The sequence below is a fragment of the Palaemon carinicauda genome, chromosome 1, assembly GCF_036898095.1.
Source record: "Palaemon carinicauda isolate YSFRI2023 chromosome 1, ASM3689809v2, whole genome shotgun sequence".
Classification (NCBI taxonomy): Eukaryota; Metazoa; Arthropoda; class Malacostraca; order Decapoda; family Palaemonidae; genus Palaemon; species Palaemon carinicauda.
The window spans coordinates 112394845-112422278 of NC_090725.1; the positions used below are offsets into that span (position 1 = coordinate 112394845).

The window sequence follows — 27434 nt, forward strand, 5'->3', positions numbered from 1 at the left end:
CCAGGGGGGTGGGTAGAGACCAGCAATAAATGTTTACATTATTATGAGCTAAGGATTTTTTATTTCATTTTAGCAGTTATCAAAATAACAAACTTAAAATAAATAAGTACCTGGTAAGGAAGTCGACTTGAACAATTACTCTGCCTTTTTAAGTACGTCTGCCTTACGGAGCCTCGCGATCCTCTTAGGATGCTGAGCGACCCCTGGAGCTGAAGTATCAAGGGTTGCAACCCATACAACAGGACCTCATCAAAACCTCTAATCTAGGCGCTTCTCAAGAAATGACTTTGACCACCCGCCAAATCAAGTAGGATGCGAAAGGCTTCTTAGCCTTCCGGACAACCCAAAAACAACAATAAAACATTTCAAGAGAAAGATTAAAAAGGTTATGGAATTAGGGAATTGTAGTGGTTGAGCCCTCACCCACTACTGCACTCGTTGCTACGAATGGTCCCAGAGTGTAGCAGTTCTCGTAAAGAGACTGGACATTCTTAAGATAAAAAGACGCGAACACTGACTTGCTTTTCCAATAGGTTGCGTCGATTATACTTCGCAGAGATCTATTTTGTTTAAAGGCCACGGAAGTTGCGACAGCTCTAACTTCGTGTGTCCTTACCTTCAGCAAAGCTTGGTCTTCCTCATTCAGATGGGAATGAGCTTCTCGTATTAACAGTCTGATAAAATAGGATAAAGCATTCTTTGACATAGGCAAAGATGGTTTCTTAACTGAACACCATAAAGCTTCAGACGGGCCTCGTAAAGGTTTAGTTCGTTTTAAATAGAACTTAAGAGCTCTTACAGGGCATAAGACTCTTTCTAGTTCATTTTCAACCATACGATAAGTTTGGAATATCGAACGATTTTGGCCAAGGTCGAGAAGGCAGCTCGTTTTTGGCTAGAAAACCAAGTTGTAGAGAACATGTAGCCGTTTCAGATGAGAATCCGATGTTCTTGCTGAAGGCATGAATCTCACTGACTCTTTTAGCTGTGGCTAAGCATACCAGGAAAAGAGTCTTTAAGGTGAGATCTTTCAGGGAGGCTGATTGTAGCGGTTCGAACCTGTCTGACATAAGGAATCTTAGTACCACGTCTAAATTCCAACCAGGTGTAACCAAACGACGCTCCTTCGTGGTCTCAAAAGACTTAAGGAGGTCCTGTAGATCTTTATTGTTGGAAAGATCTAAGCCTCTGTGACGGAAGACTGATGCCAACATGCTTCTGTAACCCTTGATAGTGGGAGCTGAAAGAGATCGTTCTTTCCTCAAATATAAGAGGAAGTCAGCTATTTGAGTTACAGAGGTACTGGTCGAGGATACGGATACTGACTTGCACCAGTTTCGGAAGATTTCCCACTTCGATTGGTAGACTCCAAGGGTGGATGTTCTCCTTGCTCTAGCAATCGCTCTGGCTGCCTCCTTCGAAAAGCCTCTAGCTCTCGAGAGTCTTTCGATAGTCTGAAGGCAGTCAGACGAAGAGCGTGGAGGCCTTGGTGTACCTTCTTTACGTGTGGCTGACGTAGAAGGTCCACCCTTAGGGGAAGTGTTCTGGGAACGTCTACTAGCCATCGAAGTACCTCGGTGAACCATTCTCTCGCGGGCTAGAGGAAAGCAACTAGCGTCAACCTTGTCCCTTCGTGAGAGGCGAACTTCTGCAGTACCTTGTTGACAATCTTGAACGGAGGGAATGCATATAGATCTAGATGTGACCAATCTAGGAGAAAGGCATCTATATGAACTGCTGCTGGGTCTGGGATTGGTGAGCAAAATATTGGGAGCCACTTGGTCATCGAGGTTGCGAAGAGATCTATGGTTGGCTGGCCCCAGGTGGCCCAAAGTCTCTTGCATACATCCTTGTGGAGGGTCCATTCTGTTGGAATTATTTGTCCCTTCCGACTGAGACAATCTGCCATGACATTCAAGTTGCCTTGGATGAACCTCGTTACTAGTGATATGTCTAGACCTTTTGACCAGGTGAGGAGGTCCCTTGCGATCTCGTACAACGTCAGAGAGTAGGTCCCTCCTTGCTTGGAGATGTACGCCAAAGCCGTGGTGTTGTCTGAGTTCACCTCCACCACTTTGCCTTGAAGGAGAGACCTGAAGCTTTTCCAGGCCAGACGTACTGCCAGTAGCTCCTTGCAGTTGAAATGCATTGTCCTTTGACTCGAGTTCCATATTCCCGAGCATTCCCGACCGTCTAATGTCGCACCCCAGCCTACGTCCGATGCGTCCGAGAAGAGAACGTGGTTGGGAGTCTGAACAGTCAGGGGCAGACCCTCTCTTAGGTTGATATTGTCCTTTCACCAAGTCAGACAAGACTTTATCTTTTCGGAAACCGGGATCGAGACCGCTTCTAGCATCTTGTCCTTTTTCCAGTGAAAAGCTAGATGGTATAGAAGAGGACGGAGGTGTAGTCTTCCTAGTGACACAAATTGATCCACGGATGACAGCGTCCCTACCAGACTCATCCACAGCCTGACTGAGCAGCGTTCCTTCTTCAGCATCTTCTGGATGGATAGCAGGGCTGGGGGCTGATCGTCTTGTTGTTCAGCAACGTCCTCATCAGAGGGTTCCTCATCCGAAACTGATGAGGAAACGGCAACGGAGTGGGCAACGTCTGGCTCGCTGAATCCGGTCGCACTGGTGGATGCGTGACGGAGCCGGACGCAATATCATGGAACTGCTGCACAGTCTGTGAACTGTCAACAACCATGGGTGCGCGAGGAAGCACAGCGTCAACCCGAAACTGTCTAGACCGTCTGGGTTGTGCAGTCAACACCCTACCGGGTTGCTGAGGTTGACGCACTGCGTCACAACAAGTCACCTCTGCTGGTTGTTGAACGTCCTGAACGTCAACAACCACCTCCGAGCGTCGCTTAACGTCAACGTGCGGCTGGCAACCCACACTGGGTCGCATCGGTGGAGGAACCACCTCAACTGGCAGACGCGAGTAGGTTACCTCAGCGTCAACAGGGCGCACAACCGACCGGTTGGAAGGTTGTTGGCCAGAAGGTTCTTCTCCGCATTTAAGTCCTCTATCAAGGACACAAGCTTGGACTACATGTCTTGCAGCAAAGCCCATTTAGGGTCTACGGGAGCAGGTGTGGCAACAGACGGGGTTAGCGACTGAGGCGGAACCGTTTACCATCCCTCTGAGAAGTTGACCTGTAAACAACTTGGAGCGTCTCCTGGCTAGGCGCCAGGGAGAGTCTACCAGAATTGAGAAGTCTATCTGGGCAGAGGCATGAACTCCCAAGCCGAGAACTTCTCTCGTGTCATATCAGACTCTCGCTCTATAAACCAGTTTAAAAGAAGGGAAAGCAAAGGCTGTATCCCCCAAACTCCTCCTGGTGAAAAACCAGTCGCCTAGCCAACGTAACGCTCTCTAGGAGAGCGAGAGAGCACTAGCTTAAAAACAACGGCTTCGAAGTAGCTAGGCTTAGTGTAAGCTCTGACGTTTAGGCGAACGAGGAGCAGCAGTTACAAGATCCGGACGAAGATCCTTAAAAAAATCATCATGATTTAATTAAAGTTCATAGGAGGCTAAGCAGCTTAAGGCTCCTCTCCATCTGACAGAGTCCTCAAGGGAATATCAGTAGGAGGGAGAACAGCAACTTCCTCATCTACAGGAACCTTGTCCGGTAAAAGCTGAGTCTCTCACTGGTGCATTAGTAGTGGACCAGAACGCAACGTCATGTAACTGCTTGACAGTCTGTGAACTGTCAACAACTGAACTGTCAACCACAACAGGTGCGTGAGGACGTACAGCATCCACTCGAGACTGCTTTGACTGCCTAGACTGAGCAGTCAAAACAACTCTAGAATGCGGAGGTTGACGCACAGCGTCAAAACAAGTCAACTCCGATTGTTAGTGAACGTCTAGAACGTCAACAGGAGCATCAGCCAGTGGCCTAACGTCCAAATGCGGCTGAAAAACCACACGAGACCGCATCGAGTGTGGTTCTAAACAACCTGACTGACGTGACTAAGCTACGCCAACGTCAACAGTAAGCACAAAGGAACGTTAGGTTGGCTGAAAACCAGGATATCAATGAGATAAACGGCTAGACTCAACGGACTAATCGGCAGAATAGTCTTCCATAAGGGAGGCAAGCATATACTGCATGTTTGCCATACAACCCCTTAAGGATCAACGGAAATGGTTGTGGTAATAGACGAGTGTAACGTCTGTGACCGCAACACTTTACCTACAAAAAAAGACTTTCGGAGTCTGTGTTACGCTTTTGTTAGGCGGCGAGCAGTTATCCGATGACTGCATAGGGTCAGAGCTGTCCTAATGGCTGTAACCAGGACGCTGGACCTGTCCTGAAAGGACTGACTTTCGCTTAAGGGCTTCGAAACCTTGTGACAGGTTTCTTATGCGAAAAGCCTACGGATGGCGAGGAAAAACAACGTCTCTCTCGTCTTATGGTAGGGGAGATCTTGGTAAGAAACACCCAATACCATAGAGGGAAAACGTCTGTTCGTTGGTCAAGGCCTCTCGAACCCATAAGTCGTTTGACATTACTTCTCCCCTGGGCTTGGGAGCTTGCAAGAGGTCCCGGACTAGGTGAACGACAGGCACGAACAGACGAACCCTCGGACGCAACACTGTAACACTTTGCGCCTCGGACGCAACACTGTAACACTTTGCGCCTCGGACGCAACACTGTAACACTTTGCGCATATCACTTATCACTTCGATTTTCTGTTTTGCACTTATTTCTACCTGAAACACGCAATTCTACCCTTCATTAAAAGGTAGTAATTGCGAAATTAGTCGTATAATGCAAGCTCATAATACCAGCAAAAAACAGAAAACATATTTTAAGATAAAAAGAAAAATCAGTGGCTGGGAAAGAGACTAAACACTAGTTCATATAACTACGTTTTCAATCTCTCACCGCACATAGCCTGGGGACGAGAATAAAAACCTAAAAACGTTTTATCCTTCCTCCCCGTACAGAGACTAGTTACGAGAGTAACACGAGAACAACGTTACCCGCTTGAACGGAACGTTTTCTCTCCTCTCTCTCCCTCCGTCTCTATCTCTCTCTCTCTTTCTCTCTTGATTTCGCACCTAAGAGAAGAGCCCAATTATATTTCGTCCAAAAAAACATGTTATTTGACTAAAGGAAAAAACTGAAAGGTTTTCCAAATAAAAAGTTCCTTTAAATTAGAATTTAAAACATTTAAGCTAAGAAAGAATGAACAAAACGTCAGAATCGATTTACTCTTACTGCAAAGTGAAACCGTGATACACTCTCTCTCTATCGTTACGATAGAGCGCATGTTGAACGTCCTGAACGTCAACAACTGCGTAGCATAAATAAACTAAACGTTAGTTCATCTTTGAAAACAGTACGAAGACTATCAAAGAAATTCTTTCATAAAATATTACATTTAAAAAGTTTTAAATCCTTAGCTCTTTAAAAGCTAATTACGATATAAAGGGCTCAACGTTGATTAACGTCGGTTTCCAAGTTATGACCGCCTACTCTCAGGAAAGGTCTATATAAACAAAGCATTAAAATTTATTTTATATGTTTATAAAAAATGGAAAGTTAATCGAAGAGGCCTAATAAAGGCGGAGAGATATATATAGTAGGAAAATCTATAACGTGATAAGATAATTACTAAAAGCCTAAACACACTTCCGTCTAAGGGAAGGGTCGGCCATTTAAAAGTGAAAGAAAGTCCATACTCTCTTTGTCACCATAATTAAATCTATCCAAAACGAGTTCAAGTTTTGAGATGAAGATAAAACACCTGCATAGCGAAAGCTCAAAACTAGAATAGTGTACTTCACCAAATAGTTGTGAAAACAAATCCAGTTAGCAACAGCGAATTAGTAGGTCTTGCCGGTAGCCCGACAGAGAGAAAATTGAGTTCTTTGTTTACATTGAGTACTGAGTACCTGCACGACAGATGGCGCTGTTGAAGTACACCCCCTACCTGCATAGCGATCGCTGGCGGATTTTTAACGTAGAGTTTTCTGTCGAGCAACAGAGTTGCAGCTTATATAATCACCGGCTAAGTTAAATATTGAAAAAGCCAGTACTGGCTGGGACGTCCACCCTTCCTAATGGGTGAGTCACCCCTATTAAATAGCGTGGTTTGTATTTCAGTTACCGAACAAATGACAAATTCGTAGATAATTTATATTTTTCCTAACTATGCAAACCTTAGCTATTTAATCAAACTTGCCCGCCAGCCCTATCCCCCTTGAAGTCCTACCTCCAAGCAAAATGAGCTCAAGCACAGGTGTGTGTGAGGGGGGGGGGGGGGGGGTTAGCAAGCTACCCTCCCCTACCCCGCTAACTAGTGGTGTGGGTAGTAAACCCTTGTTAAATTTTAATGGCTTGTCATTTCAGCTACGCCGAAAGTAATACCCCTATTAAATAGCTAAGGTTTGTATAGTTAGGAAAAATACAAATTATCTACAAATTTGTCATGTTACACTACTGAAAAATCCACATGAAAAATTAAAGTTTTATGGGACATGCCTGATGAAATGTTATTCAGTAAAAATTGTATCATTAAATACCTGAGAGAGTTTCCTTTAGCAAATAATGGCTTTATTCATCATGTTTATATCTATGACAAGACATGCTGTAACTTTTTTTTCGAGCTCTTAGAAGATATTTTTTTTTAAATCGAATGGCGTTATGCCAAGGAACATAGCCTTTTATATTTTAAAGTCCAGTAAATCTAAACCTCTTATTTAATGGGACTGCTTCCTCTCCAACCCATCATATGCATGTTTTGTGGGGAATCAGATGGAAACCTAAAGTAGATGAGATCCTCTTCCTCTGTAACAAGAGATGTAATCTAATGAAATGGCTCAAGAATTCTTTTATAGAATTGCAGTAAAAACAGCTTTAAGTATGTACAGTATTACCAATGAATAACTTGACATACAGTACATATTCATAATGCAATTTTCATTTGTGTCTAATGCCATAAACACCTTTGTTATGTTGTTTCAGTAACAGAAGGAGGATTAGAAGAAGATCATCAAGGCAATATGACTGTAGCTGCTGGCACTGATGTACACGGATCAGAATTAGCAGCAGCCAATCACGATTCTGTCATCCATTCTTCTCACGATCCTGGAAGTGGCTTCCATTTGGAGTTACTTTCCCAAACGATTCAACTAGAACTTCAGAGAACGCAGACGTCAACTGCAAGTTATCTCGGAATATCGGATAGGTGATAGGTGGAAGTATAACTGGTAAAAGGGAATAGATTAGCAGACAATTCAGTTAGCCTAACAGTTTTGTATGCAATATTGTGTAAACCTCTTAAATCCGCACAATAGGAAATAAGGATCATTGATGTGAACTTTCTGAGTACCTGATGTATTACAGTCTTGATAGAAAATGTTGTGGTGTTGGAATTGCTATTATGTAAAGTAATTAGTTTCAGTTTTAGATAAAGTTTTTACATCTAACTAAATATCTCTTCATGGTGAGGATAATATTCTGTATTTTATTGTCATAATTACCCTGGTTGTTAGGTATTGACAGGCAACTAAAACCAAATGGAAAATGAATTAGCATTTATAACAGGACTTAGTGTATGTGATAATGTTTTTCATTGCTGTGGATTTGCAATCAGTTTGCTTGAAAGCACTTTGAGTTTTAGAAATCTCTTCAAAGGGTAACAGTAACATTTTGTTACATTGATGTGTTGCTAGTTATTTATCGTGTAGGTCAACTGATTGATGAGTTTACTGGGCAAACCTACAGCTAGAATTAAAGAGTCCATTGGGAGAACCTACTGATAGATTTACATACTGTATTTCGTAGGGAAAACCTACTTGTTTTAATCTGAGGAAAGCCGAACAAAATAGGAATAAATGTTAACAGTTGGAGTCAAATATGCTTTGGTCTAGTTTTGTAATCATGTTATATTATCAGAGAATCTTGTGCAAAATGAATTTTATGGTTGCGGAGATACTGTTTTAAAGAGAAGATATTCCATAGCTTTATGTTATGTATTTGTGAAACTTGGTGCCATGTTCAACAGTTAATGGTAGATAGTCTTAGATTTTTTATTTTAGCATTGTCATTTTCTTGTCATTCACAAATTCATAAACATTTCATGTCATATATTAAGTCTTGTATCATTAGTAAACATTGGTTTAAGTGATTGAATTATTAAATCATTTATTTCTAAAGAAAAGTCTTTAAATGTGTCATTTGTTTACCTTTTATTATACAGTGTTTTACACAAAGTGTAATTTGAAGCTTTAGATTTAATTAATGATAAGTTACCAAGATATATGTGCATCGAGGTGTAATCAGCAAGGTTTCATTTATTAGGACAAATATAAGTTGTTGTTCATTACCCCTGGATGTGAAAAATTGTAGTAATATATAACAATAACAGTCTTGGCTATCATCTCCAGGTTTGTTGATATCCAGGGTGCTTCTAGTGGAAGGAATATTTTTAAGCTTCACAGATGCTTTGGACACCGTAGCCATTTAAAGAATGAATTAAGATACAGTATATTTGGCCTCGTTGAGTAGACAATCTTATGGAGTACCAAGTTTAGTTATGGTACAGTACGTCCCACAGATTGGAGATTAAGTGTTCTCTACAACCGGCAGTTTTGTACAGCATTATCCCAACATATAGGAACATATTAAAACTTGATAAAATCTGGAAGTGGTAAGTACACAGTAGTAAATTATTAGGAATGAAAATAAGAATGAGTTTTTAAGAGTATTTTTTATAAGTTCTACAATCTACAGTAGTTTTATTGGAAAAAATATTGGGAGAATGTCTTTTTTTTACAGCCAATACTAGCCAACAATTGTGGTTTTTCATGAATCGTAGACATTCCATTCGTAATTCTCAAAATTTTTCTTGCCTGAAAGATTAAGTTCTCTTTAATTTATTATAATTCACATTTTCAGATATATTTTAAAGAACATTCATCCTGCGACTTATCAAAGATGCAAGTATCAAGTATCTCAGAATTTCAAATTTGACTGCAGATCATTTCTTTTTGCCACACTATGCCAGTCCTTATGTTAGTCTATTCCATTTTTTAATTAGGAATTGTGCATCCCCCGAAGGGAATACAATATAACCGAATACTATAAGAAAGAAATATTGTCTTTCCTGCCCTAGGGTCCGTGTATGACTAAGCATGCACAAACTCCGTGTATGACTAAGCATGCACAAACTTGGTGTGTATAAGGGAGATGCTAAGGTTCCAGATTCTCAATATACATGTCACAACACATCACCAACTGAGGAACAATACTCTTCACTGGGAAAATGTCAATACCACGTAGGGATTTTTCATTACCACTGAAAACCAACTTTTGTTCCTGTTAACAATGAAGATGTCTGTAAATTTGCTCCTGTATTAAAAACTTTCATTGGAAATTCTTCGGTGCTGAATCTCCAATTGGTAACTGTATGCCTCCGAAGACCCCCTTCAGGTCGCCCCTGAGGACAGAAGAGGACTTTGAGACCTGGTTCCCCAGGGAGGAGCTCCCCCGCTCCCCTCCAACGCCTTCAGCTTCGTTCCTGGAGGACTTCATGGAGCCTTCTTCGCCGGCCGAACCCCATGCGGTACCACCAGCAACGCGGCAAGTCTCAGCCCCTCCAACGAGGTCCTACAGGTCTTCGGGCTCCTCGGTAGAGGCCTACTCTTATTCATCAGAAGACGGAGATCCGAGGGACCATAGGAGGCGACGAGATAGGTCCCGCAGGAGAAGATCTCGATCGCGCTCCCGTTCACACTCTCGCCATGGGTGGAGACGTTCCAGGTCCCCCAGGAGGAAGTTCAGGAGAAGTCTTTCGCTGGAAGAAGAATGGGTACGAGTCTCCATTCCCCGTAGCCAACTCCTGGGGGTTGCAGCAGTCGCGGGCACCTCGGGATGGCGTCCCAGGCCCCGCTCACCAGTAGGATTGGTCGACGAGAGGAGGTATGACCGACGGAGGAACTCGTCGCATCAGGCACCAAGGGACAAGCATAAGTCCGCGAAGGTTCCGACTCCACCCGCCCAGCGGGGAGAGTCGCCCCTTCGGTCTGGCAGCCGCGTCCCGGCCTCTAGATCGTCATTGAGTCGTCCGGAATGGGAGAAGCACCTTTCCTCGACGGGCAAGCCCGCAGACCCATGGTCCGTCAGGAGAAAAGATAGGACCAGGACGGAGTCCTCCGTTCCAGCGGCGATACCCGTCCTACTACCTGAAGAGAAGGATCTGGATCACTCTAGGAGGATGCCTCCTCCCCGTGCGGCTCCCCCCGTCGGAGGTCCTTCGTCACGAGAACTGAGGCTCCCATCGGAGAAGGTGGAAGACGGAGAAGGTTCGCCAGCGGAGGTCTCCGCATACAGGAGGATAATAGGCCTCATCTGGCGGCACCATAGGCTGGACGAACCTGAGCCCTCTTCTGACGAGGTCTGGCACTCGAGCCTCAACAGATTGGTGGATGCGCCTGTGCAGCAGAGGCCCTCGCTAGCCCTCCCTTTGGCAAGGGACGTGAAGCTGAGACTGGTGCACGTGAACAAGGTCATGGCCAACTACGTTGAAGCCCCCAAGAACCAGAGTGCGTCTAGACTTCTTCAGGGCCTGAAGACGCAGTCCCGGTTCTACCTCCCTGAAGGACACCGCGCCGGGGCCTGCGCAGTAGAACCGGCAGTCACCATCTTGGGACAGGGGGCAGCAGAGGAGAGAGCTACCACGGCACCGGTTTGTTTCTCCCCCGTGGAGACTGCCATGATGAAGGAACTGGATTCTGAGGAAGAGGGACACAGTGCTCAGCAGGCTGGTAAGGAGACTCCCCGACAGGGAAGCGAGGTCCCTGAGGAGCCTTCCACTGTGGGACGACTGTTTTCCCCCTCAAGGAAGTGGAAGAGACGATGGAGAGGGTGATGAAACCCAGGCCCCCACCAGCAAGAAGGCCTTCCCATAGGAGAGCTCCGTCTGACGTCCCTCTCCTTCCTCGCGCCTCACCTAACCAGCCCAGGAGGGACGCCCCTTCGACATCCTGGCAGCAACCCTCGCAGCCCTCCCGTAGGGGAACGTCGGCTGCGCAGTCAGCATTTAGACCATCATGTTCAGCCGCCAGAAGAGGTCGTTCGGGCCGCGCCTCTCGAAGGAGATAGGGAGAGAGGCCCCCTACTCCTGCCGAAGCCTCAGGTGGGGGGATGCCTCAAACATTCTTGGCAAGCATGGTGGGACCACGGATCGGACCCGTGGACTGTGACCGTCCTGAAAGAAGGTTACAGGTTGCCCTTCCTGGTGGACCCCCCACCTCTCATACCAGATCAACAGGCGGAATGGTTGGCACCGAAGGGCCCCTTGAGAAGAGCGGCCCTACAGGAAGAGGTCTCTGCTATGCTAGCGAAAGGGGCAATGGAACCGGTCAAAGACCCAGCTCCAGGGTTCTACAGCAGACTCTTCCTGGTGGAGAAAGCGACAGAGGTCTGGAGACCGGTCATAGACCTCTCGGCCCTCAACAGGTTCTTGTGCAAGACCGACTTCAAGATGGACACTCCGAAGTCGGTCCTAGCAGCCTTGAGGGAAGGAGACTTCATGATGTCCATAGACCTCAAAGATGCATACTTCCAGGTCCCTGTCCACCCCTCCAGCAGGAAGTACCTAAGGGTGAAATGGGGTACCCAAACGTTGCAGTTCAAGACCCTCTGCTTCGGTCTGTCCACAGCCCCTCAGGTCTTCACGAGGATCTTCACGACAGTCTCAGCCTGATTCGGTACCTAGACGACTGGTTGTTACTTTCAGCCTCAGAAGAAACACTAAGGGGGCAAGGCGCGAAGCTCCTACAGTTCTGCAACGTCCCGGGTATTACCATCAACCTGAAGAAGTCCCAATTGATACCCTCCACCAGGATGACCTACCTCGGGATGGTCCTGGACTCCCGGTTGGCGAGAGCATTCCCTTCCGCGGAAAGACTGGACAACCAGAGCCAGATCCTACGGCCCTTTCTGTCGGGTCAGCCCAGGAGAGCCAAGGACTGGCAGAGACTAATAGGTCACTTTGTGTCATTGGAGAAGCTAGTCCCACAGGGGAGACTCAAACTCAGGAGAGTACAGTGGAATCTGAAGGAGGGCTGGAACCAGAGAGACTCCCCACACAAGGTGGTCCCGATGTCCCCGGAAACGAAGGAGGTCCTCGAGTGGTGGCACGACACTTCGAACACCCTCAAGGGGATACCCTTCGCGGCCGATCCTCCGGAGATGCTCCTGTTCACGGACGCATCAAAGGAGGGTTGGGGTGCTCATCTCCTCGACAGCACAGCGAGAGGAAGTTGGGGAACCGAGGAGAAGAACTTGCACATCAATGTACTGGAAATGATGGCAGTGCAAAGGGCATGCTTAGAGTTCGTTCAGAAGACCCGGGAAACACCGTGGCACTGATGTGCGACAACGCCACGGTGGTGGCCTACATAAAGAAGCAAGGAGGACTAAAATAAAAGGAGTTGTGCGGCCTCACGATGGAGTTCCTGGAATGGGCCGAAAGGGAGCAGATCAAGATCTCGGCCAGGTTCATTCCAGGGAAGAGGAATGTCCTGGCCGACGGCCTCAGCAGAGTGGGTCATGTGGTGGAGTCCGAGTGGTCCCTGCACCCAGAAGTGGCCAAGACTCTGATTCAGAAATGGGGCTCGCCAGTAATAGACCTCTTCGCCACCAGACTGAACACACAGCTCCCCGTGTTTTGTTCTCCTGTGCCAGACCCAAGGGCGGCGTTCGAAGATGCCTTCCAGCATCCTTGGGACAACCTCGACGTGTACGCCTTCCCTCCATTCGGAATGCTCAGACAAGTCCTCAACAGGGTGAGGAGAGCGGACAACCTGTGGATGACTTTGGTAGCGCCCTGGTGGCCGAAGAGAGAGTGATTCGCGGATCTAAAGGAACTGGCGCGCCTTCCACCTTGGCCCCTTCCGGACAGGTCGGACCTTCTTCGGCAACCACACTTTCAAAGGTTCCACGAAAACCCTCGGTCCCTCTGTCTTCACGCATGGAGGTTATCGAGCGTCTCCTGAGGAAGGAAGGGTGTTCGGCGAAGACTGCAACGAGGATGTCTGGTTACCTGAGACGGTCGTCAGCCGCGGTGTACCAGGCAAAATGGGCGACCTTCACGAGGTGGTGCGTCGCAAAGAACATCAAGCCGTTAAAGGCCTCCATCCCAGAGATAGCGGACTTCTTAGTCTATCTCAGGGACGAGGTAAAGATGTCGTATTCCTGCCATTAAAGGAGTCCGAGCCACCCTAGGTCAGGTCTTCCTCCTGAAGGGCATCGACCTAGGTTCCTCCAGACACATCTCGATGCTCATCAAGAGCTTCGAGCAATCATGCCATCCTCAAGCGGTTAGAGTGCCCCAATGGGACGTAGCTAGGGTCCTGAAGATGTTGACGGAACCTCCCTTCGAGCCCCTGAAGGACATCTTGGACAAGGAGCTCACCCTCAAGATAGTTTTTCTGTTAGCACTGGCATCGGCAAAACGAGTAGGGGAGCTACACGGACTCTTCATACAAGGTGTCGCACTCAGAAGGTTGGCGTGAAGCTACCTTCAAGTTCGTACTGTCCTTTGTGGCCAAGACCCAGAACCCCGCCGTCTGGGACCCCAAGACCCGAGGGACTTGCGGCTGTGCCCTGTCAGAGCAGTACGGAAGTACTTGGAGAGGACGGTCAAGCTTAGACCCAGAATCAAGAATCTGTTCGTTTCTTCAGGTTTGGTGAAGAAACCAGTCTCCAAAACCAGGATCTCCTTCTGGTTATGGCAAGTGATCATGAGGGCCTATAATAGTGCAGGAATGCCTATCCCGGGTAAACCTAGACCCCACGACATCAGAGGGGTGAGTACTTTGTTGGCCTTAGAAAAACATGGCAGTCAGCCAAATCCTGCGGGCGGGTACTTGGACCAATCAGTCAACCTTCACAGCTCACTACTTGAAGGAGGTCCTTGGACGGATTCTCTCTCGGTCCCGTCATTTCAGCGCTTCAAAAGATTTAAAGGTGTAGCCCCAGGGTAACCACGTACAGTAAGTCCCAGAGACACAGGTTCCTTCCTTAACCCCCCTGTTCCCTTATTACCCTTCCTGAAATGACACTAAAACCCTTGACTGCCAGGACATACATTGTCAGTGAATGGATACGTCTCCGAAGAGTTTTATAGAGGTGAGTTACTTAGACACTAAGATAGTTTTTTGGGTAGTTTTCCCTATTTTCTCATGTTTTCTCTTGAAGGGTCACCAGAACCTAGCCTCCTATCTAGGTTCTCCCCCCTTTCTCTCCTCATCACGGTCTCTGGGTCCTGTGTTACACTCCTACCTTCTAAGGTATAAATCTCCTAAGAAAGTAGTTCGAGGTAAGTACTTCGTGTTGGAACAAATCACAAATTTTAAGTAATTTGTATTTTTCCTAACAGTACTTACCTCGAACTACTTTCGGGTTATGGCCCGCCCATCCTACCCCCCGAGTGCTTTACAGGACGTAATAGAAACCTATCTGACAAAACTTACTGGAGAGCGAGACCTGAGCAAGCATGCTCTCTGACCCCGGGTCGTCTCTGGGCGCGTATCACTCCGCCAGAGATGCCCCGCATAGAAAACGGGAGTAGGGTACACTACACAAAATTCTGGTTGGATGGGAGGAGATCCCAGATACTCCTAAGAAAGTAGTTCGAGGTAAGTACTGTTAGGAAAAATACAAATTACTTAAAATTTGTGATATTCATAGTAAAGAGCGAATGGTTTGTATTTGTGTGGGAATAAATCTGATATTATGGAAAGATATGGTAAGCTGGTTATGAGAAGGTGTACAATTAGTCTGTCCAACTCATAGGCTGAAGAACCATTGGTCTGGATATTTGGTGCCTTTCTTTTTCCTAGAAAATACTTATATTTTATCCATATAAATAAGTGAAGAGAGTAAGGAAGGCTGGCTCAAGAATTGAAGAGACAGTGAAAGATGGAAATGGAAGGTTGTTAAAAGGAGAGGAGGCAAGGAAAAGATGGGCAGAATATTTTGAAAATTTACTGAATGTAGAGGATAATAGGGAGGCAGATATAATTGCTGTTGCAGGAGTTGAGGTGCCGGTGATGGGAGATGAGAATGAGAGAGAGATTACAATAGAGGAAGTGAGGAGAGCACTAGATGAAACGATAGTAGGAAAAGGATCTGGTATGGATGGTGTGAGAGGTGAGATGTTGAAGGAAGGGGGTGTGACTGTACTTGAATGGTTGGTGAGATTGTTTAATATGTGTTTTGTGTTGTCAATGGTACCAGTAGATTGGGTTTGTGCATGTATTGTACCACTATACTGTATAAGGGTAAGGGAGATGTGCATGAGTGTTGTAATTCAAGAGGTATTAGTTTGTTGAGTGTAGTTGGAAAAGTGTGTGGTAGAGTAATGATTAATAGGATTAAGGATAAAACAGAGAATGCTATCTTAGAAGTACAGGGTGGTTTTAGAAGAGGTAGGGGTTGTATGAATCAGATTTTTACAGTTAGGCAGATATGCGAGAAATATTTAGCAAAAGGTAAGGAGGTGTATGTTGCGTTTATGGATTTGGAGAAAGCGTATGATAGAGTTGATAGGGAAGCAATGTGGAATGTGATGAGGTTATATGGAGTTGGTGGAAGGTGGTTGCAAGTAGTGAAAAGTTTCTACAAAGGTAGTAAAGCATGTGTTAGAATAAGAAATGAAGCGAGTGATTGGTTTCCGGTGAGAGTGGGGCTGAGACAGGGATGTGTGATGTTGCCGTGGTTTAACTTGTATGTTGATGGAGTGGTGAGAGAGGTGAATGCTCGAGTGCTTGGACGAGGATTAAAACTGGTAGACGAGAATGACCATGAATGGGAGGTAAATCAGTTGTTGTTTGCGGATGATACTGCACTGGTTGCAGACACAGAAGAGAAGCTTGACCGACTAGTGACAGAATTTGGAAGGGTGTGTGAGAGAAGGAAGTTGAGAGTTAATGTGATTAAGAGTAAGGTTATGAGATGTACGAGAAGTGAAGGTGGTGCAAGGTTGAATGTCATGTTGAATGGAGAGTTACTTGAGGAGGTGGATCAGTTTAAGTACTTGGGGTCTGTTGTTGCAGCAAATGGTGGAGTGTAAGCAGATGTACGTCAGAGAGTGAATGAAGGTTGCAAAGTGTTGGGGGCAGTTAAGGGAGTACAGTAGTAAAAAATAGAGGGTTGGGCATGAATGTAAAGAGAGTTCTATATGAGAAAGTGATTGTACCAACTGTGATGTATGGATCGCAGTTGTGGGGAATGAAAGTGATGGAGAGACAGAAATTGAATGTGTTTGAGGTGAAGTGTCTAAGGAGTATGGCTGGTGTATCTCGAGTAGATAGGGTTAGGAACGAAGTGGTGAGGGTGAGAACGGGTGTAAGAAATGAATTGGCAGCTATAGTGGATATGAATGTGTTGAGGTGGTTTGGCCATGTTGAGAGAATGGAAAATGGCTGTCTGCTAAAGAAGGTGATGAATGCAAGAGTTGATGGGAGAAGTACAAGAGGAAGGCCAAGGTTTGGGTGGATGGATGGAGTGAAGAAAGCTCTGGGTGATAGGAGGATAGATGTGAGAGAGGCAAGAGAGCGTGCTAGAAATAGGAATGAATGGCGAGCGATTGTGACGCAGTTCCGGTAGGCCCTGCCGCTTCCTCCGGTGCCTTAGATGACCGCGGAGGTAGCAGCAGTAGGGGATTCAGCATTATGAAGCTTCATCTGTGGTGGATAACAGGGTAGGGTGGGCTGTGGCACCCTAGCAGTACCAACTGAACTCGGTTGAGTCCCTTGTCAGGCTGGGAGGAACGTAGAGAGTAGAGGTCCCCTTTTTGTTTTGTTTAATTTGTTGATGTTGACTATCCCCCAAAATTGGGGGAAGTGCCTTGGTATATGTATGTATGTAAATAAATAATGCAGTCCAAGATAAAAATAATCAGGTATCCTTTGTTTTACAGATCCACTGAGTTTATTGCATAACCTTTCTTTCTCAAAGTTCAAGGCAGTTATAGTTAAACCCTTTTTGTATACTACCATTTCATCAAGGAAAACTGTACAAACCATAGTCTACAAAATAAAATAGCATTGAGGACCTTTTCTTATAATTCTGTACTTGTTTTGTATGGCCTTAACAAACTGCTTACAGTAGACATAATTCTGTAGTTTGTTTGCCCATGAGAAAGTGCTTACAGTGGACATAATTCTCTACTTCATTTATCTGGTCATAATAATGTTCACATACTGTAATAGACATAATGGGGTAGAAACATTTTGGTTATGATAAAGGCTCAATAGGTACAAGGAAACTGAGGTCTTTAAATGTATGACAAATAAGACACCATTTTTCATACCAACATGTTTTTAAGAAAAACAATTGGGACGGCTTTATTCTGTCAGCTACACAAACTTTTTTTTAGGATTCCTTCGTTATAAAAAATATATTTAAAAAGAATTAAAAGTAAAGGTTTTAAATTCTACTGTGACAATTATTTGAAAGTAGTGAAACTAAAAACATTAACATTGGATTACTTATGACTAATGGAAATCCTCTGTCTCAACTTTTAATTGAGCTAAAGCAAGCACCTTGTTATATATTAACTATATTATCATTTATGTAACAATATATACAAAAGCTTTATCTTATACAGAAACATTTAGACAATAGTTATACTTCCATAAAGCCTCAGATAAACAAAATGCTTTAGCTGAAATATAGCACTAGTATCTAGGAAATGTTCAAACGAAAACTAGTTTGATATTTCATCGCATTATCAAGTAGGTCAGAACATATGAAATTTGTAATCCTAACTTTTAAATGTATTATTTTTGTCATGCTAATTATTAATACTGAAATAACTCTGAAACACATTAGATTATTCTACACAAGGCTGAATGTATTGATTGAAAGTGACACATCTCCATATCAAAATTACAAAATACATATTTTATACAATTTGTATTATTCCTAGCTATACAAACCTGAGTAATTTAATGGAGTTACTTCTGGTTTTGTTTCTTATGGCCAGACTAAAAAAAAAATAAGAAACGGTAGATTGCCTCATGCTATGCTGCTGGACAACCAGTGCGCATGATTGAGGGGTGGCTGAGGTGGGAACTTTGATAAATGATTCAGGTTTGTGTAGCTAGGAAAAATACATACTGTATAGTCTGTAGTTTATTCCTACGCAGATACAAACTTCCGAGTCAACACGAGTCTTTCTTAGGTGGGAGAAAGTCTGTGGTGTAGTAGGTCTGCCCTTTACTCCAAGATACAATTTCAATACTTGAATAATAGCAAGAGATCAAAGCAATATATTTGTGAACAGTGCAGCTGGCTTGTAGGAGGCATGGCCTTCTGTTCCAGTTCAAAGAGCCTTCTCAAGATGAGGTGATATAAACATAAAGTGACTTGCAATATTAACATGCAATGTATCATAATGTATCATTCAACAAACACATAGCATTCTTACTTGCATTAAGTTAAGTGAGGGCTTAAAGTTTAATCAAAATCATTATTCAGCTTCATGCTCATAAACACCCTTATAATGCAGAGTATCTGATGAATGAACTCCTCGATGGGAAATCGGCTTGATAGGACCTCATAAGAAAAAAGTAATTTATCCAGGACTGATGGAGGAACGGGTTTGGGAAGTTGTCTGCTTTGCGGCACCTCTCAGCTGAGCTTCGGAATCCAGCCTCGGTCGTCATGTTGTGTCATCCTCTCACCATCATGTTCATCTGTGTTCGTGTCGTCGATAACTCCCTTCACATTATACGACACTCCGCTACCTCCATATTTGCCAGTTCAGGACCTTAGATTGTGGCTAGTAAATTCTGCAGTCTTTCAGTCAAAACTGAAGGGAGCAAGTTGGCCACATCTGGATCAATGGGTAGAGGGCTCTGAAAAGCACCAGTATTCACTATAAAAATTTCTCTGGTGTGGTAGAGGTAATTGCGGAAGTTTCGAAGACCTACTTGCTTTTAACAAGTTTTCCGCAGCAGAGACTTGGGAGTTAAAAAAACTCATGTCTTTTGTTGGGCTGGAAATGGTCACATCAAATATAAGTCTGGGATTCTGAGATAGCGGGAAGATATCGTCGATGCCAAATCATCTACTAGAAGTTGGTGGTAAAGGAGGCTCGTCCAGACCTCTTGGTAGCAGATTAGGCTCATGATCTTAATAAAATGAGAGGCTTCCAAACTCACTGGGGCCTCGAGTGGGGATACATCAGCAGAACTTGTACTTGCACGCACCACATTATTTTCAGGATAATCATCAATCGTGATAAATGTCCTCTTGATTTTCTGATTTGATACGCTCTTTAGCCTTCCTCCAACGTCCTTCCTTTCGCTGAGTGATAACGAAAAGAGGCGGGGAGGAATCTAGATCATTCCCATCGTAAGAGCTGTTTCTATGTCTAGATCAAGAGAGAAAGAAGTTAAAGTGTCTCTCTTGAAACTTATTCTACGAGGTCAAAGAGAGAGGTCAGTACTCTGTTCTTTTGAATGTCTATGGCGAGGACCATGTCTACGTCTTCTGCCAGATCATTCTTCTATATCTGATGTAGGGGAGAGAATTTTCTGTGCCACGAATCCACTTCCTGTCATCATGATCATCATCTCCTCCCATGCCTATTGACGCAAAGGGCCTCGGTTAGATTTTGCCAGTCGTCTCTCTCTAGAGCTTTGAAATAACTACTTCTTTCATCATCTACTTCGCGCTTCATAGTCCTCAGCCACGTAGGCCTGGGTCTTCCAATTCTTCTAGTGCTTTATGGAGCACAGTTGAAAGTTTGATGAACTTATCTCTCTTGGGAGAGTACAAGGAGCATGCCCAAATCAACTCCATCTACCCATCTCCATGATCTTATCCACATAATGCATTCAAATAATCTTTCATAGTTTCTTTTATAATCTTTTCCTGCCATTTAACTCCCAATATTCGGCTGAGGGGTTTGCTCTCAAATCTACAAAATCTGTTGGATATTGTTTCATTGTCATACCACGACTCGTGTCCATACAGTAACAAGGATCTCACTAAACTGATATATAACCTGATTTTTATATGTAATTTCAGGTGATTTGATTTCCAAATTTTACTTAACTTTGCCATTGTCTGATTTGCTTTTTTCAATCTTTCATTAAACTCAAATTCTAAAGATTCTTTCTCCTTCCAATGATATCCCATCTTCATTGCATATTCCGTTCTCATCATCTGTCTTTCTTCTATTTATCTTGAGCACAACCTCATGTAATATTTCATGCATTCTCGTAAGCAAGCTCTGCAACTCCTGTAAAAAAAATAAGTGTTCTGATGAAGGCTTATCCTGGTAGTCATGATCGTCAGACTGAATGAACGAGTGGGGTCTATCCGGACGATTAAAGATTTTGTCTGTAAAATAATAATACACATGGATTTTATCTGCGTAGGGAGAGGTTCTATGTCTTCAGTCACTGCCCGAGGATTTATAAAACTCTGTGGGAATCTGTATGGTTTATTACATCCTCTACTATCCAATGGACGAATAGCCATTTCTTAGCATCATCATGACGCAGAGGAATATGCTCAAGCGTCAAGATGGTGGTGCGTTCAGTGACGTCACAACACTTGGGAGTGACAACTTCCTTGGACCTGCAGGCCTGCCTAGGCTGCGGGGGGATAACCTCCCACACAGCGAAGGCAGCGCATACAGTGAAGTCATCATGTTTAGATTTAGGAATCTGAACTTTAGGCCGGACGGCATCCTTTGACAAAATTCTAGGTATGGCAGGAATACTGTAGTTACACTCAACTTTCCAGCTATAGGAAGCTTGGGAGGAAATGCCTGCTCGGAGCATGAAGGTATTGCCAAAACTGGAGGGGGGGGATACAGGTGAAGTAGTCCAACCACCCTCATTGTACAGAGATTGACTCATTGCGGGCACTCTTTTGAGGAGTTTTCTGTTGAGGCCTGCTAGGCGTACGAGGCAAGCCTTTCTCGGTAGAACGAGTTGTAGACTAGTAATCAGGATCTTCCAATAAGGCTGCCTTGGTACGGGGGAAAATGACAGGCTCAACTCTAGGGTCCTTTCTGGAATAAGGATATGCTTCTGTTCTTATTGGAGACACTTCTACTGAAAACATCTATGTGCATAATCAGAAAGGTATAACTCTCCACTCAGTGCACTCATGTGGGGTGAGGGGGATCTAGACAAGGCAGCATAGGTTGGAAGAAAAGCCTCTAGCAGATCTGGCACAGGGAACACAGCTGCCGTAGCTAAGCGATCCACGATAATAACAGGTTCGATTTCATAATGCATATTACCGACATTGGGAGATATGTCCATGAAATTAGGGCCATCGTCCTTCGTGACAGAAACCTCAGAGGAATTCTGACACGCAGAACTTGAATGGAGGAGAACGTTCAACGCCGCACTTACCAAGGGAGAAGGAGGCGAACGATCTCTCTTGGCTCGCTTCTTCCTACGAGAACGGTATCTATACCATCTGAAGAATGACCACTCCCTACAATACTCACATGGAGATTCTACCTAACATTTCTTTCCTCTACACGCTGGACATACTGGTTGAGGATCCACATCTATTCTACTCATAAAGGTCCCACAGGGGCGACCATTATGACCCAGACAGGAACGCATCGAGGTTGACATAGTCAAAAGGCGCACACTATATCATAAATAATTCACAAGCAAGTAACAAATAATGTCCTAACACAGAGACATAAGCATAAGTAAAAATAAAGGTGACGAGCGGGCGATGCGATTGTCTGATCACAGGATTAAAGCAAGGACGTTCTACTACCTCCACGGCCGGAAGTGATGTGACTAGACACTTTGGACAAGCATAGCCCGTCATGCATACTGGCTCAGCTGCCCAGCAGCATAGCATGACACAATCTACCGATTCTTTTTTTTTGTCTGGCCGTAAGAGACAAAACCTTCAGTAACCCCATTAAATGACTCGGGAAGTTTTTATCCGCGTAGGAATAATTCATTTATTCAATCTTCCAAAAGATTAAAAAGTGGAATTCTTTCATCAATAATCATTACAGGACAAAATTGAGAAATCAATTTCACATTAATTTTTGAGGGATGTATGTATGTACAGTAGTACTCGGTTTACGAGTAACTTCAAATATGGGCACTGTATCAGTCTGTGAGCTAAAGTTTCATTGGGATTTATTTTTATTCATTTTTTATGTTAGGGGTTATAAGTCGTTTAATAGTTATCACTATAAAACCTTTAAAAATATGTGTAGAGTACTTATGAACTTGTGGAATGCACCAAGTGAATTTCCTTTATTTTTTATGGGAAATTATTTTAGAAAATTAGCAATTTAGTTTACATGCTCGCTCACAAAACAAATCAAACTCGTAAACCGAGTTACTACTATATGATACTTTGCCATACAATATAAAGATAGTTATTTCAATAAGACTATTCTAAAGAAAATATTATCAATATATTGTAAGTACAATAAATAACTCAAGCTGGAATTCTGTAAATAAACATTTTTTCCCTGGATATTCATTACTAAGAATCTAATATACAATAGAGTTGATTTAAAATATAACTATAAGGTTTAATATGCAGTACATGAAATCATTTTTTTTTCTAGTGTGAAAAGTCAATGGAACACAAAACTATAATGAATATTTTCATAAGACTGGCAAGCAGATTACACGCATAAATGTTTAACACTTAAGCTATTAAGGACAAAGCCCTAGGCAATAATCACAGTCTTAAATACCTTAAGAGCTCTACAGGCACTTTTCATAATCTTTGGGCAGTATTTAGTAAGTTTCAGTTTAGAGCTGGAATTATTATAGCATTCATTAATCTACAAATATAATAATAAGATTTGATTAAACTAACAAGAACAGTTTAACTGGAATGAGGCACATCTAGCTTTAATTCAAGGCAATTTTAAATGGAGAAGTTTAACAAGTTCAAAGGCCCTTCCACACGAGGGGGCAAATTTACGGCGGGCAGACACTGTTACCAGTTTTCTTGTATGCATGATGATCAAGAGTGTACACGATGTCATAGACGAGGAAATGACAGGCAAACCATCAAAGTTCCCGTGCCCATTGTTGAGCCCGTGGACTGCCACTTGAGTATTGTCTAACAAAACTCTGACTTTACTCTGCACGACGTCCGACCTGTCATACATTTGCCTGCCTGTGGTGCCTACTGTCTGCCTTGGGCTGTTTGAACTGGTAACAATGTTTCGAGGCGATAGAAATACAGGCAAATTAGAGTGCCCCCTGCATTTTCCCCTCATGTGGAAGGGTCTAAACAAAAATATCAACTATGAATAACATTCCCCACAGAAGTTATAATCTACAACTTGCATTACTACAGTATTTTCTACATTCAAGTGGAAAAAATAATGGACGTATGATTAAAGTGATTACTGGAGGTGGACCATATCATTTGTCATAAATAGTTATAATTAACCCTTCGGTATGAGATGATCTGATGAGAGATGTTGGAATGAAGAATGTCACAGATTTTCTTGATAATTAGGAACATCACTTGCCTGAGATAATGACTGGTCTTTTGTGTGATCTGAACCCTGAAAGAAATAGGTACTAAAGTATTACTTGTAAATAAATAAGGTTTCTTAACGGTATGGTAGTTTCCTTTGTTCAGTAACATGACATTGCCTTCATAAGACACCAAAATGACTATGAACTACAGAAACTTGACAGTTAATGAGACAAATATTTTATAACAAAGTACATTTTTCACATAAACCAATAATCATAAATGCCTCACATCTACGCAACAACTCTCCACGTGCACCAAATTGCACCTTTGACCCGCTGAAAAAGCCTATAAACTTGCTACTAGAAACCTATCTGCGACTAACTTTTCCATATGAATTAATTGTCTTAACCATGAGGGTACGCTCAGGCCTACTATTCTATCTGTTTTCATGTTTCCTTTCCTCACAAGGCTATTTTTTCCTGTTGGAGACCTTGGGCTTTTAGCATCTTACTTTCCAGCTAGGGTTGTAGCTTTGCTAGTAATAATAATAACCAGTAAGGTCCAAGTATCTATATTTCAGCCACCTGTGGATCAGATATCTCATTCCAACAGCCTGTGGATCAGATATCTCATTCCAACAGCCTGTGGATCAGACAATGCAAATCGTATCCACCTAAATCAAAATTCACCACTATAAGTCATGGCTTAGTTCATTACAATATTGTTCTACAAAATTTAGCAAAACTTAAATCTTTAATGCAAAACCCATGTATTGAACTTGATGGCCCTCAACATTGCACCACAGCAGTTGTCAAAAAAGAAGCCAAAATATCAGTCGTGACCTATGTTCATCCTGGATGCAAAGGTGCACTGCTCAGAATTATTGGTGCTCTTCTACTCGGAAGAGGGTTTGTCTAAGAATATTTGGTAGCAAACAAAATAGCAATATTGAATATCTGGTAGCGAACAAAATAGCAAGGTTGAATATTTGGTGGCAAACAAAATAGCAATATCAAATATTTGGTGGCAAATAAAATAGCAATATCAAATATTTGGTGGCAAACAAAATAGCAATATCAAATGTTTGTTGGCAAAACAAAACAGCAATATCAAATATTTGGTGGAAAACAAAACAGCAATATAAAATATCTGGTGGCAAAGAAAATAGCAATATCAAAGATTTGGTGGCAAACAAAATAGCAATTTAAATTATTAGTTTGTATTAGAATAATTAGTCTTACTTTTATTCGTTTTATTATTAAGGATGTTCAAACCATCTTGCAAAGAAATAGGTTTGCATGAGTTACCTGCCCAGGATTGTCCAGATCTATATCTTCCACAAAATTAGGAAATTTTATATATATAATCCTCAACAAATCTTGGAATGTACTTACAATTGATATGCTAGAGTTAATCAAATCTGAAATATCTTCCTCAATGTCCTCCTCTTCCTCTATTTCCTCCTCCTCCCCCTCCTCTTCCTCTTCTTCCTGCCCATCTTTCTGGCTCATAGATGAAAAGTCTTCTTCATAGTGCTTGTCACCTCCTGAAAAAAGGTGAATGTTAACTTATTGTTTTTATAATATTGGTATGAATCCCCTCAGGTCCCTTCATAGAGACCTAGCTAAAATCAAATATTCAAAGTAATACTTAATATTCCTAGCTATACAAACTTTCTTTTTAATAGGAGTATCACTTCAGAAACTGGAGCAGTCACTAAATTGTTAACAAGGCAGTTATAACAACCAATGGGTAGTATGTTGAAACTGCCCACCTTTCAGTCAGCTTAACTAGTTACTTTGACCTTATGCCTGGGACTTGGAGGAATATTTGAGGTAAGAAGTGGAACTTGAAGTACCCCAGTTGGTATATAGGAAAATAAAGATTATTTTTAAAAATGGTTATTTGTTCCTATACAAATATAAACCTATCGTTCTTTAAACTGGAGACTTGCTTATTGGTGGGAGGTAGTCCTTATGAAAAATTCTGGCGGGTTAAATATCCATGGAAATGTCAATCTGCCTGATCCTGTAACGGAGCAAAGGCAATGAGTCTAGCAACCTCCTAACACCCTAAGTTGAGGTACGCCTAAAGGCGTTAGGTTAGGACCATACCTATATGCTGTCTGGTATATGGAGGAGCCTGTACAGTATATCTGTCTGTGTTATACTGTCAGAATGTACATAAAGCTTAAGACAAATAATGGGTTTGATATAAATTCGTCCACCCTCCCCTTTGTTAAAAAAGGATAAGGGAGACACTTTGCAACAGATCCTGTCTGGAAAAAAAGGTTGCTCAATTATGAAGCCCTTTCATCATCATCCCGTCTAGAAAATAATGGTTACCATTGCAGCTCCCTCAAGGGAGGGAATGGATGAAATAGTAGAAGCAAATAATCCTTTTCACATGAAAATTCTATGGGTCAATCTTGTATAATCAATTTGCAATCTTGTTAAAATTACTTCAGAAAGACTTTATGATTCCCATGGTGAGACAATTTGTCTTATTTGTTTTAATTTATTTTCTGGTTCATTCCAAATATTTTGTCATTTTGATGCTGCCTTCCAGTAATGTAGTTCTTAACGGGGACTTTAATGCCGACTTGTAAATTTGTGGCTAATTTAGCAGCAACATCAGTTTTTTCATTACCAAATACTCCAACATAGGCTGGAATCCAACATATTTCAATAATTACCCATTTAGAATAGAATTTTTTAAGGAGCTCTTCCATTTGTAATACTAGTTGGTTTATGTGTATAACCTGTTAGGGATTCTATAGCACCTCAAGAATCTAAATAAATAACAAGTATGCTATTTTCCCTATCTCCAATATTTTTAACAATGTCTATTGCTAGTAAAGTTGCATATAGTTCTGATATAATTACGGATGCTTTACTTGATAATGAGAACTGACATGTCTGTCTAAGGATACTGGAGTACAGTCAACAAGCATTGAAGATTTAGAGCTGTAGGTATACAGTATATAGTATTGTATAGTGAACTCCTTTCCTTTGAGTATGTTCTAATACATTATATGTTGTTTATGGTGACTTGGAGTATAGTTATACTTCTTTCATAAATTAAAAAGATGAAAGCATATTCTTGTTTTATTTATGATCCAAGTTGGAGGAATAAGAGTTGTTTGTAGATTGTAGTAGCCTTTTTTCTCCTATGAGGAATGTTGGTTCATGATTGTTTATGAATACATCACTTTGATTGAAGAGCTTTGTTGGAGAATTAGGGGATAGGATCTTTAATGCACTTTGCATTGTTACAAAATCTTGGTATAAGGATAATGGTGGCTTCCCACTTTCACATTAAACTGACATATTCGGGGAAGATCTAAAGGCTCCACTATAAGGTCTCTGATTTCGAATGTGTATTGGATCTATAGACTTCAAAGCAGCTTCAGATCATGATCTATTGGGCTACCATAATCTATTCTCGATAACACCATTGCTGTATGGATCACAGAGACAACTTCATCAGTAGGTTGAGAGCTGCTGCTTCCATGTTCATGGCCTACTAGGCTGAGAAAACTGACATTTGTTTTTGCTGACATCCCCGGGAAGAGGCGGAAGGCTGGGCTCCCTCTGTCATATACTGTACAATTTCCCGTTTCGAAAAAAACAGGAGGAATCAACTTAAAGAGGTGAGACCCGCTTGCAGTTTCTGAATAATCTTTTCCATCTAACTTGACCACAGCAGCTCAAGGTGTTGCTTTAGGATGTGTGCCTTCCTGAATAAGGAATCAATGGAGGTCCACCTTCCAGAGAGGGGCACTTTTGGAGCATCACCTAAGTTGTTCAGTTTCCAGATAAGTCCTAAGACCCTCAGGAAAAAAAGATTCCTCCTAAGGTCTGGGAGATGTGGACTCCAAGGGTCTCCCCTTGGCTAAACCCGGTGAGTTGGTGACATGGGAAGTCTCGATGAACTTGTAACAGTC

The 27434-nt window shown here is 42.8% G+C and overlaps 2 protein-coding genes across 3 annotated transcripts in view; one reads left to right on the forward strand and one right to left on the reverse strand.

The window, feature by feature from the left end:
* The window catches only part of LOC137650981 (uncharacterized), a 121855-nt gene extending 113693 nt beyond the window's left edge, over positions 1 to 8162 (forward strand). The window contains exon 4 of one of the 2 annotated variants that reach the window (XM_068384127.1): positions 6992 to 8162. In XM_068384127.1, the coding sequence (XP_068240228.1) occupies positions 6992 to 7212 (221 nt within the window). In that variant the 3' untranslated portion in view covers positions 7213 to 8162. Of the gene's footprint in view, positions 1 to 6985 lie in introns of both variants that reach the window. The other variant, XM_068384123.1, reaches the window with a different exon arrangement.
* An 11887-nt stretch (positions 8163 to 20049) lies between these two features.
* LOC137650994 (centrosomal protein 43-like) overlaps positions 20050 to 27434 on the reverse strand; it is a 95536-nt gene continuing 88151 nt past the window's right edge. The window contains exons 7-8 of the mRNA XM_068384136.1: positions 24883 to 25034; positions 20050 to 23573 (exon numbers count right to left, since the gene is read on the reverse strand). Of these exons, the coding sequence (XP_068240237.1) occupies positions 23502 to 23573; positions 24883 to 25034 (224 nt within the window). The 3' untranslated portion in view covers positions 20050 to 23501. The remainder of the gene's footprint in view (positions 23574 to 24882; positions 25035 to 27434) is intronic.